The sequence below is a fragment of the Cryptomeria japonica genome, chromosome 3, assembly GCF_030272615.1.
Source record: "Cryptomeria japonica chromosome 3, Sugi_1.0, whole genome shotgun sequence".
NCBI classification, from domain to species: Eukaryota; Viridiplantae; Streptophyta; class Pinopsida; order Cupressales; family Cupressaceae; genus Cryptomeria; species Cryptomeria japonica.
In genome coordinates this window covers 201,747,851-201,762,073 of record NC_081407.1, presented here as the reverse complement: position 1 = coordinate 201,762,073, position 14,223 = coordinate 201,747,851, and the positions used below count along the sequence as shown (strand labels likewise).

Sequence of the window (14,223 nt, the reverse complement as noted above, 5' to 3'; positions counted from 1 at the left end):
ATAAAATTATAATTTTTTATATAAAAATATGATTAAATAAATGAAAAAAAGATTTTAATAAGAGACTAAACAGTCTATGAGAGGACAAAAACATCTTTAATTTATGTTTAAAGTCTCTTCAATGTTCCTGCTATTGATATTGACCCTGTCTGATTTGATTGTTTAAAAGACAATAGAAATTAATTAACAGGCTCCAAACTTCGATGATAATAGTTGGCTGGATAATGTCGTTTTGCTTTGTTGGTAAGACAGGTAGTATTTCGTATATCGTTATCGAAATCCCACCGTACACTTGAATAAATAATTATTTTGGACATACTAAGAAAATACCTCGAGAGAAACAAAACTCACAGGCTTTTCCACGTGGAACTACATAAGCTATAAAACGACGTGAGAGCAGCTAAAAAAATTAAGATGGTATATCATATATTAAGCGCATGGTATATCGTATATTAAGCGCGCTTAAATCGCAATATGAGCGCAGTTGCATGAATCTAGCAAACTGGTTTTCATTTTTTCTTTGTATGTAAGGGTTTAGAGCTCTATGATTAGCGGTGGGCTCCATTTATAGTGGCTTCTGCCCAAATCAGGGGCTAAATTTAGAAAGTGAAGTAGAATATGCTTATCTGAGTCGCCTGTAATCTGAAGTCATTCTCATATTTTATTGCTGGAAGGGTTCTTCTGAGATTCGTCTTGAGCGAGCTTTGAAGGAAAAGAAGAAGATTTGATTTTATCAGAGATAGTTCCATTAAAATTATTTTTGAAATGGAAAATGAGAGGAAGAATGGAGTCGAGCTTGCTCAATGGCGGATGGAGAAAATCAGGGAACATTTACGTGCGTCTTCGTCTTATTCTTCTTCCATGGAGTGCAATTTGGAGAGGCAGTCGACATCAGCGGGAGATTTTTTCATTGGTGTGTTAATTTCTGTTATATTTTTCAGGCTGGTATAAAATTAGTTAAGTTGGTTTTCAAAATATAGAATTCGATCTTGTTGTAACTAAGTGAAAGATGGTGGATGATTCCTGCTCTGCGGCCTGCAAAAAATATTCAGATCTTTATCCTTTCAAGAGAAATAAAAAATATAGAATCACTCTGTCAAAAAACAAACAAACCAATAATAACTTTAATATAAGCAATCAGGAACTGTATTATTGACAGAAGAGTATCCTATTTAAAAACATTTTACGGTAATATATCAAAATAAGTAGATCAAAATATCCTAATTAAAAACATTTTACGGTAATATATCCAGATACATAATGTCTGATCGTGAGAATTCAAAATCTTTAATATCCACTTTCGCTCAGAATGTATATTATTCTCTAGAAAAACTTACAGTGCGAAAGGTCCAGAGGGATTCCAGTATAAAAGAAAAATTATGAATGCGTCCTTGGATTCCAGTTTCAGTAATTAAAATGTCACATGCAGAGGCGGTGAACATCTCCTATTGTAAACCTGCCTTATTTTTCACCTATTTAAGCCCCTTTTTACAAGTGCTTGTTTCTTGCAATTTTTAAGCGTTTTTATAAATTTTCTCAGCGTTTTGGAACATTATTTTAATTGTTTCTCAGCGTTTTCGTTGTGGTTTATAAGTGTTTTTGTGGCTCTCAGAGCTTTTGGAAGTCATATCCAATAAACGGGGCAGAGTTTCAGCTTATTCATTACTTTAAGGAAAACGTTTGTCTAGGATGGTTTTATATGGCAATTTATACAAAATTATAGAAATTGTGACTGAACAATGCCGGTCAAATCAATTTGAAATAGGTTTCAAAATTTTGATACATTCTGGAAGAGTTTTAGAGGATGAATCTTTTAAGTACGAAAAATAATAGGAGTCCAGTGTATATGTCAGAGAGGAATGACATCTTCGATAGATATAGGGCTGAATCCTGAGAGAAATTCTCCAAACAATATATGATTTTGTCTGATGGCTGGTTTGACCGGTAAAGGCAGATTATCACGAGTTGAAAGACCTAGGTTCAAAGCCTGGCTAGCTGAGAGCTCCAAATTGCTTGATAAATATAGTTTGATTTCAGAAATAACAAACCATGAAAAAAAATACTTGGAAATGAAGATATGCATGATCAATGCATGCACTGTGCGCAGTTGTTTTCTTTAGTTTTTGTAATCCAATTAATGCATGATAAATAAATATATGCACAATTAAGCTTTGTTTCAGTTTTCAAGTTTTTTGTTTTTTTCAACAGCAGTTTGCAAGCTGCATGGATAATTATCTCTTTGTTTTTTGTTTTTTTCTTATCCTTATTTGATCGTGTAAAGCAGATCAGTTGTCTTTAAATATAGTTTGCTGCAACCATTTCGTCGTGCATAAAAATATACAGAATTATTTCAGTCTTGTTCGCTCAGCTTTGAACAAATATAATAAAATGTTTTTCTTCTATTTAATCAGTTGTGATTATTTTTCAGTATAATGTTAGTACTATAATTAGAAACTTTCAAGAAAGTACAAACACTTGTCTTGAAATTCTAGACAAGACACATGCATGTGAGAACTATAAACTCTGTTGAAAGGTGTAGGATTGAGGTACCTGTTAGGTACGCTGGGAATATACTCTCTTGAAAGGTGCAGGATTAGGGTCCCTGTTAGATATACCAGGAATAGACTCTCTTGAAGATGCAAGATTAAGCTCCCTATTAGGTATGTAGGGAATGAATTCTGTTGAAAGGTGTAGGATGAAGTTTCTGTCAGGCATAACAGGAAAAATGACATGTAATGGTGGATCAAATACAAAGGTGTGATTGTTCTATCCAAAGATGAATGCTATAAAAATTAAATTAACATGGAATTCCCTTCTGTGATGTCCCCATCTTTGACCTAATATTAAGAAGCAATAACGATTATGTGATCAAGGGTGGCAGCCTTGAAAACACTTTCAATTAACTAGTAGTTAGGAAATAAAAAATTGTACATATTTCAAGTAGGTAGTTGTATATATATAACATGAGACATTATGGGAAAATCGTCTTATTCCATAAGACTTCACGTTTTTCCTATCAAACCTCCGAGCAGAACATAGAGAATAAGATGAAGTGGTGAAGACAAGGAGTTGATATGTACCCATTCCCATAATCAAGGAATGAAGACTTAAGAACATACTGTATACTGAATCAGTGATCATTATACTAATGTCACACAGGTACTCATGAAGGTCTCGTAGGCAAATCCCTACTGGCATAACAATTGAGACAATGACTAACATATTCCACCACTATCATCAATGAAAAGCAGCCCGTAACAACACTCAAATATCAATGCCAAATCAATCATATATAAAATCCATACCGATCATGTTTGAAGACCATTTCCTATCCAACATCCATTCTCTATTATCACTATAATAAGCTAATGGAAAAGTATGATCACTATGTAACCTAAACAGAAGACCATCATATATGGCCATCAGTTATTATTGGTGGAAGGAGACAATCATATCTGAAGGTAATTGATAAGGCATATTGACCTCACGAGGAAGGAATGATTAGCTGGTTGATGAAAAGAGTCTTCATTAACAAATCCAAACGCACCAATTAATCCATTGGCCGATTAATCATCCAGTTCGATCAGCCACTAACCATTTCATTGGTTAGTCATTCAAACTAATTATTAGTTTAATCAAAACAACTTCAATTGCAAATGATCGTAAGGGTGCCATTAGAAATAAATCATCACTTATGAAGAGACACGGTTGAGAAGTATGACTGTTTTACAAATTAAAAGATGCATCCCATTGATCTTGCAAGCAATATAATGGGAATCGGTCACACTCTCATGGAATCATGGAATTTGTCTTTTATCTCTTATTTGTATCCAATATTGGATCTGCTCAAATTGAGCATCTTCCTTTGGCACTAAATTAGGTTGAATACTTCTAGTGAGAAATCAGAAATAGCACCACCATAATTGCATATTCCCAAGGACCAATCAGACACAGCAATATAGAATTCTTGCCATCAGCACATTAGAAGGAGATTCATTTCATAATTTACATTGATCCATCAGGAAGAGCAAAGATCTCTACACATCTGCAGATTGGAACATCTTACCTTGCATAATTTCAAGTTTATATCAGAGATAGCAGTGATATTCCATCAAATCTCTCAAATTATCAAATGCAGATTATATAATACTTGTACTCTCATATATTGATCATATATTTCTGAATTAATATATTGTTGACCATTCCATTAATATTCATTATCAGCATTCTTATAAGGTTTTAGAGTTTCTTATAAGAAGTAGTCTCTTACAATTGAACTTTTATAGGAAGACGTCTCTTGCAATTGATTTGCAAGACAATTGTTCCTAATTTCCTAAAGGAATAACATAAGAGGACATTACACTTTCAATGGTAATGTAGTGAATGTGTGTATCCTGTCGTTATATTGGGTTCTATTTCTATGGAATTTGTAGGATTGCACATTGGGCATATTGACATGACATTGCTCTTGTAAAAAAGATGGGTCACTTGTCTGTGGCTCATGTTTATAGGCCAACAGTATATAATCTATGAAAAATACTCATTTTTGGGGGGGCAAAAAGGACAACATATTATTAATGAGAAACTAAAACAAATTACAATAAAGGGATTTCAAGATAGCTATAGGTATCATTAAAGCCAAAAGGAGGGAAACCCAAGGAGATTTTCAACTATTCCACCAATTCCAAGAAACAAAAGAGTTTGTGACCCAAAAAACTCACAATCCATAATGGCTCCAAGAAGGAGGAGTTAATATTGATCACTATAAATAAGATGATGAAGTTGTCTAGATTTATCTAGAGGCAGAGACCCCCAATCCCAAATCAGTGATATTCTAGTTGCGATCAAATTCAGTTGCCTATTTATCCAATCAATGTACAAAAACATTCCTTTCCCTAGGACTATGGACAAAGGAAATTGAATCAAAATGCATAGTGTAATAGGGAATTTTCTTAGCAAGAGCAGCCAACCACCAGGAAGACTCGTGGAACTTTCCTTTATTGAAAAGGGAACCTAGAATCATACGATCTTTTCACAAATTACCTTCTTCCAACCTAGCTTGCAATATTTCTCAAGTGCCACAAGAATGGCACAAGCCTCTATTTGATTTTTAGCAAAACAACCCATAGTAATAGTGAAGAAGTGAGCCCTGTGCCATGCTGGTTTTAGTCTTCTTTCATGGGCTTGTGTTGCTATTACTCTGGTTCTTATCCCTCTTTCTCCTATTGAGGTGGAGATTTTGTTGGTAGGGATGGTCAGGGTTTAGTTCTCTTTCTTTCCTTCCTACCTCGCTGCTAATCCTATTGAGGTGGATGGTTTTCCTATTGAGGTGGAGAACTGCTTGGTAGGTGGTGATGGAAGGAGTTTTTTGGGGACTCTCGCTGCCCCAGATTTGGTGGGAAGTTGTGTTGATGCTATTAACATCTTTCTCTTGTTCTTTGGTCAACTTTCTCCTATGGAGGTGGAGACATGGATGGAGTTCGAGTTTTTGGTGTCTAACAAGATTGTGTTTTAGTATCAGGTGAAGGTTTTGGGAGCTTTTATAAAATCCAACTCTATAGCAAGTGTTTTATGGTATATCTTCTTGCTTCTTGATATGAAGGTTATGGAGCCTTTTCAAAACCCATTTGTAAGGTTAAGGGAGCCTGGAAAAAACCTTGATTTCATGATTATTTGAGTTAGCTTGGTAGGTTTTTTTTGGTTGTTACAGTCTATACGTTGATGCCTTGTTGCTAATGTTAGGCTATTGGTTGGCTGTTGTATGTCTTTGTTCTATTTTTTGCAGCGTTTTTTTTCAAGGTTCTGGATTCCCGCTAATTCTAGAAGGTTTCGGGTCCCCTCAAAACTTGTTTCATTCTTAATCAAAAACAGTGAAGAAGTGAGCTGAACCATCACTTTCTCGACCAAACCAATTGATCCTAGTAGCACCTAGGTTGCCTCGTGAAAATCCATCAGTATTAATTTTGAAGAAACCAAGAGGGTGAGGAGACCACTTCCCAATTTTTGAAGAAACCAAGAGGGTGAGGAGACCACTTCCCAATTTTGTTTACCTTCTTGGAAATCTTCAACCCAGAGTGAGATTGATTTTGAGAAGTAGGTGAAGGGGAAATATTTTAGGAGACTTGAAAGATGAGAATCAGGAGAGGAAAGAAGTTCTTTAAAGGAGAATTTTGCCTCAATAGTTTCCTTGATTGAATCCTTGATCTTTAGCTAGACTTGCATGATGAGATTATGATGCTCTTGGAAAATTTGACTATTTTTCTCTAACCAAACCTACCAAAGAGTAAATATAGGTCCCAAATCCTAGCAACAACTAGGAGAGAAACCAATGTAGGAGGATGACCCATGATAGGCTAAAAATTAGGTGGAGAAATGATGTGAATGATAGGTTGATTCCACTCATTCTACTATTCTTGCCAAAGGTCCATGGAGAAGGGACATTGAAAGAAAATATGAGCAATACTTTCCTCACTAATACCACACAAGATACATTTTGAAGGACCTTGAAATCCTCTCTTTTTGATATTATCCTAGGGGGTATTTGTTTTGCCACAATAACTAAATAAAGATATTACACTTGGGTGAGCTTAATTTATTCCAAAAATATTTCCACCAGGGAAACTCTCTACTCACACCTTTCTTATTCCATAAAATTTTATAGCCAAGATCAATCAGATAGGTCCCTTTAGGCTCATAACCCGATACAAGAATATTCATCCCCTCCAAGGATCAACAAAGTCAATCAACAAAAATGGAAGTAAGAATAGCTCAGGCTTTAGACATTCCTCTTCTAGGGTTACTTCCAATGATATATCTAGGAACTCCCTAGACAGAGAATTCTTAAAATCTACTACTTTTGACCACCCTATATCCTAAGAAACTCACTAAAGTTTGGAGGTAGGGGAAGGATGAGATGATCAAGGAATGTCTTATCCTAGGAATTTCTCCAAAAAAGAACTCTATCCCCTTTACTTATAACCCAAAACAAACCTTCCTTAACAATGGAAGCCCCCTTCATAGTGTTCCAAACCATAGAATCTTCCCTAACCAGTACTATTTGAGGAATATCCTCATTAGCAACTCCTATATACTTGAAATTTTGGATTATCACCCATGGTTTCTTTAGGTGCTTGCACCATCTCTAGTATAATTTGGTAGTTAAAGCTTGGCAATTAAATTCAATTTTTCTAAGCCTAAGGCCATCATAACAAAAGGATAGTAGACTTGGTTCCAACTAAGTAATTTCCATTTTTGGGACTCCAAATTCCTTGCCGTAAGAATTTCCTAGATAGAGTGTCAAAGTCTTTGAGAAAACTCTTAAGAGCTGATAAAACTAAAAATCTTTAAATAAAGAAAGCCCACAAAACTGATTTTAAAAGTGTGAACCGGTCAACAAAGATAACCATTTGGAAGTCCAATGACTGATTAATTTTAGCAATCAGATTAGCAGTATAGAACAAAAAATCAGAATGCAAAGTAAATCATACGCATAACACACATGTACCCTGGGAAAACCTCCCTCTTGGAGGTGAAAAACCCAGCAACAACTATCTCAGATTGTATTATATTAACCACAAAGCAAATTTACAATATAGCCTTCTAGGGCACAAGCACAACTTATCTGAGATATAACAATTTGAAGAATCAAATCCCTGTAGCTCGATTTGGCAGCCCAGATTTGAGTTTGCTGTCTTTGTATAAGTTTACTCAGCCTTGCAAGATGTTCGCTCAGTCTTGATAGGGTTCGCTGGGTTGTAACTCTACTTCGCTTGCTGAAGATTGCAGATCAGAACACAAGGGCAGATTGCTGACTATTAGTTTGCTCACAGCTGGAAGGATTTCACTGACCTCTAGATTATGTTCGCCGATCAGTGAAGATAAGTCGCTGATTACAGAAGGCAATTCGCTACTTGATGAAGATAGAGGATATTCACTGAAAATGTGTCTTGTGACCTTAAGTCACTTCCTTTATATACATGCCTTTAACCCTTATGCCTAGGTCAGCCTTGTTAATATTCCCGCCAAGAAGAATAGGTCTAGGTTAGATACAAGTTACACAATGAATAGGTCTTGCCCCATAACCATTATAAGTTACATAAGTTGATCGCCCAAATAGGGCCTGCCCTTAACATTCACAAGTTACATTGATATCTATTTGGGCTCAGCCCAATTACAAGCTATCCAAATTGGGGATCAGCCCTAAACATTAATCAATTATATCAATACAATTAATTTTAAGCAAGGGACCACATTAAAATTAATTATACTTGGGATTCGACCTAGCTACATTTCAACAATGACTAACCCTCAAATGAAATCTCTCCTAAATTCTCTTCTATTGATCTCTTTTTTAGATTTCCAATAGATAAGGGGATCCCCAAATAATCAAAAGGGAGAGTTCCTATTCTAAAGTGGAGAATCCTTTCCTAGATAAGCACATGAATATTAAAAAAAAAAATGTTGGATTTATTCTCATTAATCTGCTGATCTGAAATAGACAGATATATATCCAAGGTTTGGTACTCCCTGAAATTCATCACCTAAGGATTGGTACTCCCTCAAATTGTCTACAAAAATTTCACTATCTCCCTGCTGTCCTATATGTCCCCTTGGTTGTGCCTCTAAGAAATCAGGCATTAGAGGTCTAGGAGTTGTTCTACTAGCTGCGTTGGAGTTGTTGACTGTGGAATATTAATGTTACTTGCCTCCCCATGGTTACCATTATTTCTATTAGTACCATTGTTAGCTGCATTGTTTTGGTTGGCATTATTGTTTTGTATCATTGGAGTGAATAGCTGAATCAATTGTTGTTGTCCTCTAGCCAAGTCATTGAAAATTTTCATAATGCTAGGATTTTGTAGATCATGTAATGGTCAACCCGGATCAAATTTTTTCCAATTTCTTATACTTATGAACTCAAGGGAATGTCCATATGCTATTAAATGGAGGTTATTCATTGATTTGAGTTACTTTTGATTGAGGAATTGTAGTACAATGTTATTGAGTTTATACTAAGGTGTGCATCATGATTATTTTCATTGAATCTCATTTTTAACACATATAATTGACATGCATTAACATAGAATAATTGCATACACTTCACTGTCAGAAAACTGAAAAAAAATGCAAAGTACAAACTGATTGTAGGACTGAGATATATGCAGATTCAAATCAATTCTTTCACAATCTTAAAATCACTGAAATTTGTCATTGTAAAGACTTAAAAAATTTCAATATCTTCAATTGTTGAATCCAATTGCAAAATTCTGAAAAATCTCTTTTAGCACCCATGCAAACCCTGCTTGAAATCTGCCTCTGAATCTGCACCAACGAACGGGGATTTTAATCCTTGCTCAAAACCTTATGCATTATATTGGTCCCTATATGGAACCTGATGAAGGCAGAGGGTTTTTGTCCTCAACTTCAAGAAACCATTGGGATTTTCATCTTGCTGGTAAGAGTTTTTGCCATAGGCACAAATCTCCAAATCTCCACAAAGAAATAACAAGCTTCTGAATATACTGTATGCAAGCAATCATCTTCACATCAGAAACAACAACTTTCAGATCTGCATATCTAATTGATTATCTCAGACATATTCTATCGACATATTTGGAAGAGCAATCGAATCTAGTTGCAGATTGGAAGACCATAAGCAGCATATCTCACAAAGACAGATCAGAAACAGCACCTTATCCAATCAACATCCCTTATCAGTATTGGTGAAAGGGAAAGTTTATAGACATCATATTTACTTAGCATTTACATATTCCATCAATTAGGAGCAAGTGATATTGAAAGTGTGAATATATCTATATAATTGTATTTGAGCTATTGATTATACAATTCATAATCTTAATCTGATATTATAATCTACAGTTAGTACAAGGATTTGAAGTAATTGTCTCTTAATACCAAGTTATCTAAAACGGGACATTACAGATAGATGGACAATGTTGTAACAACTTGAAAGAAACCCACTTTGTGGCAATGTTGGCCAAAAATTCACTTCTTCAGTGGGAGCATGCTATGCAAGAACTGCAAGGAAAACACTTGCATGCTTATTCAATGGAGGTGTGAAACTACAGTGAGCACAGAAATTTCACGCTTATTTAGAGGAGTGAAATTACAATGAACAAGCACTTCTCACTTAATCAATAGAATGTAATTACAAACCACAAGCACCACATGCATTCAATAGAGTGCAATTACAAACCACATGAAATAAAAGTATAAGGAAGTAAAATACACTTAAATTTTTATTTCATGCCTCAAAATGCATGTTACCAGATTGATATTCTATATACAGGTCTGATAGACTTATATAACAGCATGCACAATACCCTTTTGAGTCCATTTAATCACAAAACTACTTCTCCCCTTCAAAAAACCAAAAATGAAAAATCTCAATCTCAAATATGACTGTTTATATTTTCCAGGGCTGGGTGCCTGCCAAAGAACCCAAAATTTTGAACAAAATGGTAGTGCTTCATTTCAACTCCTTCACACACCCCTTGTAGGCAAGTACAACTGGTATTAATGAGGTATGAACCTTCAATGATCTCCCTCAATATCTCTATGGACAACAAGCAACAGGACAAAAAGGTAATGAGGGACAGCAAGCAATTGGACAAAAAGGTAATAAACAATAGATTCTACTGTATCAAATCCAAACCAAACAAGAATCTCAAGTAGTATACCCTTTAGGAGAGGTGCAACCAACAAGATTATATAGTACGGTCCCTTCACAACTCCTTGAAACACTTGCCAAAGGCTAAATAACCCACACAATCAACAGTAGTAAAACTTTGCAAACCAAACACATCAAAAACATCAAATACCTCCATATTAAACAAAACTAGAATTAGAACTTCATTTGGAGACGCAGTTGTGACCTCCATTTGAAGCCACCCAAATTAACTAGGGGGGTTTTCATCCCTGAAACCAATATCTTGAAGAGGGTTTTCGTCAAGAAAATTGGACATGAACAAAGTTTCTCTCTGAAGTAGAAACAAATATCATAACATGGCTAACCTCAACAATGATTTCTCAACCTCCTTTTATAACATTTTGGAGGGAAAATAACAATAATAAAATAATAATATCCCTTTTTCCTCCACAAACTCTTTTTTCAAATTAAATAATTCTGATTCACTATATGCGAAAGACCCTTGTGTGTCTAGGCATTCCCTTATAGGCACAACTTAAAACACTTTTAAGTAAATAATTATACCTTAGTTGGCTTTTTAATATTTCCTCCTTAGGACAATTTCAGTTATAATTATTTAATGAATTAAATAAATCACCCGATTTACAAAACTGATCATACCAATATTTCACAAAGGACTTAGAATGATGAATCAAAGCAACTTGATTTTTGTTTAAAAATAGAATGTTTATCCTAGAAGTTTGGGAGGTCTCAAAAGGATGGAATTGCATTTTGAAAGTACCACGAGGCTCAACAAGATCATCTGAACTCTGCCATGAACAACACCATTGCTTAAATAATCCTATTCTCTCCAAGAACTTTGGAGTTCTCCTTTGCTCAGCAATTAGCCTACACGAAAACCTGGAAAATACACTAAACATTCACAAACCAATCATGCTTGAAAAGAGGACATTACAAATTTTGATTTCTATCTTGGCTTCTATTCATGTGAGATATTGTTTGTCCATCTCCAAGGTTCTAAAACTCAATAATTCACCACTTAATTTTTATAATTACTTTCTCTCCAGTTGCACAGATCAGTTCTGTAGTTGATATTACTATCATTGATTTCTCCATCCATGAGAGCAGTCAATAGATTTATCAGAGTTGAAACTTAACAAGAAACATTTGAACAGTCATCACTAGTATTATGACAAAAAATAATTCAATTTTATTATATATTTAAGGGAAAGATTGTTAAATGAATCTATCTTATCTGGAAGGACGATGCAATACTTTGGGCAATTATTTCATATAACTATGGCATTTATTGTTCTCCTTCTCCATGACAGAATACTATTAATAATTAATATGAGTTCATGTTTACAGGTCAACGGTACAGTGTCATTCTTCCTGAGCAATTGCACTTAGGAAAATGGAATGTTTACAGGTAACTCTCTGTTATCCCTTGAGATTGTATTCTTTACTCAAGTTTACATGATTCCAATTTAAAAAATTCTGGTTCTATGGCTATTGCAGGTCAGCAAAATCCCCTTTGAAACTCGTCGATAGATTTCCAGAGCACCCTGAAATAGGAACCCTGCATGAGAACTTTTTGTAAGTGCTGTATCTCATGTTGCAAAAGAATAAATGGCAGCAAAACATTTACTAATATATTATTCTTTACAAATATTTACAATATATAAGTTACCACTCTTTTCTTCCTTCTTAGCCATGAACATAATTGAAGTCTGCTATCCAAATCTAAGTTTCCAGTGGCTGAGATTTTGGAAAGTGTTTAGCAATTCATAGAGTTTGGAGTTTTTCTGCAAATACTTTTCTACTTTTATTCACACTGATTTTTTTGGTCCAGGCATGCTGTGGAATTCTATCAGCATTCGAAGTATCTTGGTACACGAGTACGTGTGGATGGAACAATCGGCGAGTAAGTTGTAGGTTTTCAATTGAGTTTGTATTCAATATTGATTAAAGTTTCCTTGACATGTCCATTTTTTGAAGGTACAAGTGGATGACATATGGAGAGGTGAGCACTGCACGATGTGCATTAGGTTCTGGTCTAATATATCATGGCATTCCAAAAGTAGGTCTACTCCTCCTCTAGTTGGCTTGATAGTAATTATTAAGCTTGTCAAATAGAGTAGGATCCATTTCTTAAGTTTGGTGCAATTTTATGTTTATCAAATGTCCTTTTCAAAACTGTATATATTTACATATATAAATATTTAATATACATATATACATTTATATCCATATATGTATATACGTATATATATGTATATATACATATATACATATTTACATATATGTATATATGTATACATGTATATATGTATATATGTATATATGTATGTATGTATGTATACATATACATATGACATTTATATCATTCAAGTTCCTGCTGTTGTCACATATTCCTGCTCAACATTAAGCCTGTTTTTATATTTGAAATTTTCTACATTGAGTTGTACATTATAGTACCATTTAAAAAAATTATAGGAGACTAATTTATTTCCTGGATTCAGGGAGCTTGCATTGGACTGTACTTTATCAACAGACCTGAGTGGATAGTCACAGACCATGCATGTTCTTCATATTCTTACATCTCAGTCCCTCTATATGATACTCTAGGTAAATCTTAAATTTTATATTCAGTGTATCAGGTTCATCTTCTACCAGAATTTAATTATTTTTCATTTTTTATTTATCTTGAATTTCTTGTAATTGTTTTCCACAGGTCCGGATGCTGTACAGTATATTGTGAATCATGCTGACATAGCAGCTGTCTTTTGTTTACAAGAAAACTTGAAAATGGTAAGTAATCTGATCCTAGAAGTAATTGTATGCATGATAACTGAAATATTAATGTGTCTTGGCTGTTTCCCCTCTTCTTGAGTCACATTTTTTTAATTGAGAGAACTTATATGACACATTCCTACCTTCATAGATTCTCATTGTGAACACTGAAATATAGGTCCAAAACAATAAGAAACAAAATACACAATGAATTGAAGCATATGCTAGCATGAATCTTGGATTAGAGCTAAAGGAGTGCAAACAAAATGATAAAAACAATGAAACCTTATCATTACAAAGCTCTTATGACCATACATGATTGCTGTAAGTGATGCTTGATAGTTGAAGAAGAGTGTGGTGCTCAATCCTGCAGCATAACCTTAGCATCCAATCTTCTTCCTTGGAATGGCTTGGGGATTGATTTGATTTATATATCTGTTACCGGTTTGGGTATGGATAGAAATATAGGTATGGGTATGGCAATTTTTTTTTCCTTGAGTATGGGTACAGGTATGTCCATACACACACACACACACATATATACACACATACATACATACATAGATACATATATATATATATATATATATGTATGTATGTATGTATGTATGTATGTATATATATATATATATATATATATAGACATAGACATACATATATATATATATTAAAATATAATACCTATTATATTATATTATAATAATATTGTAGTATAATATAATATATTATAATTTTATTATATATGTGGAGTTATGAAAACA

General features: G+C 34.2%; 1 protein-coding gene across 1 annotated transcript in view; it reads left to right on the top strand.

Moving 5' to 3' along the window:
- The first annotated feature begins 414 nt into the window (after positions 1–414).
- Positions 415–14,223, top strand: part of LOC131034246 (long chain acyl-CoA synthetase 6, peroxisomal) — a 108,653-nt gene continuing 94,844 nt past the window's right edge. The window contains exons 1-7 of the mRNA XM_057965667.2: positions 415–913; positions 12,038–12,098; positions 12,188–12,265; positions 12,522–12,593; positions 12,668–12,749; positions 13,192–13,297; positions 13,404–13,480. Of these exons, the coding sequence (XP_057821650.1) occupies positions 766–913; positions 12,038–12,098; positions 12,188–12,265; positions 12,522–12,593; positions 12,668–12,749; positions 13,192–13,297; positions 13,404–13,480 (624 nt within the window). The 5' untranslated portion in view covers positions 415–765. The remainder of the gene's footprint in view (positions 914–12,037; positions 12,099–12,187; positions 12,266–12,521; positions 12,594–12,667; positions 12,750–13,191; positions 13,298–13,403; positions 13,481–14,223) is intronic.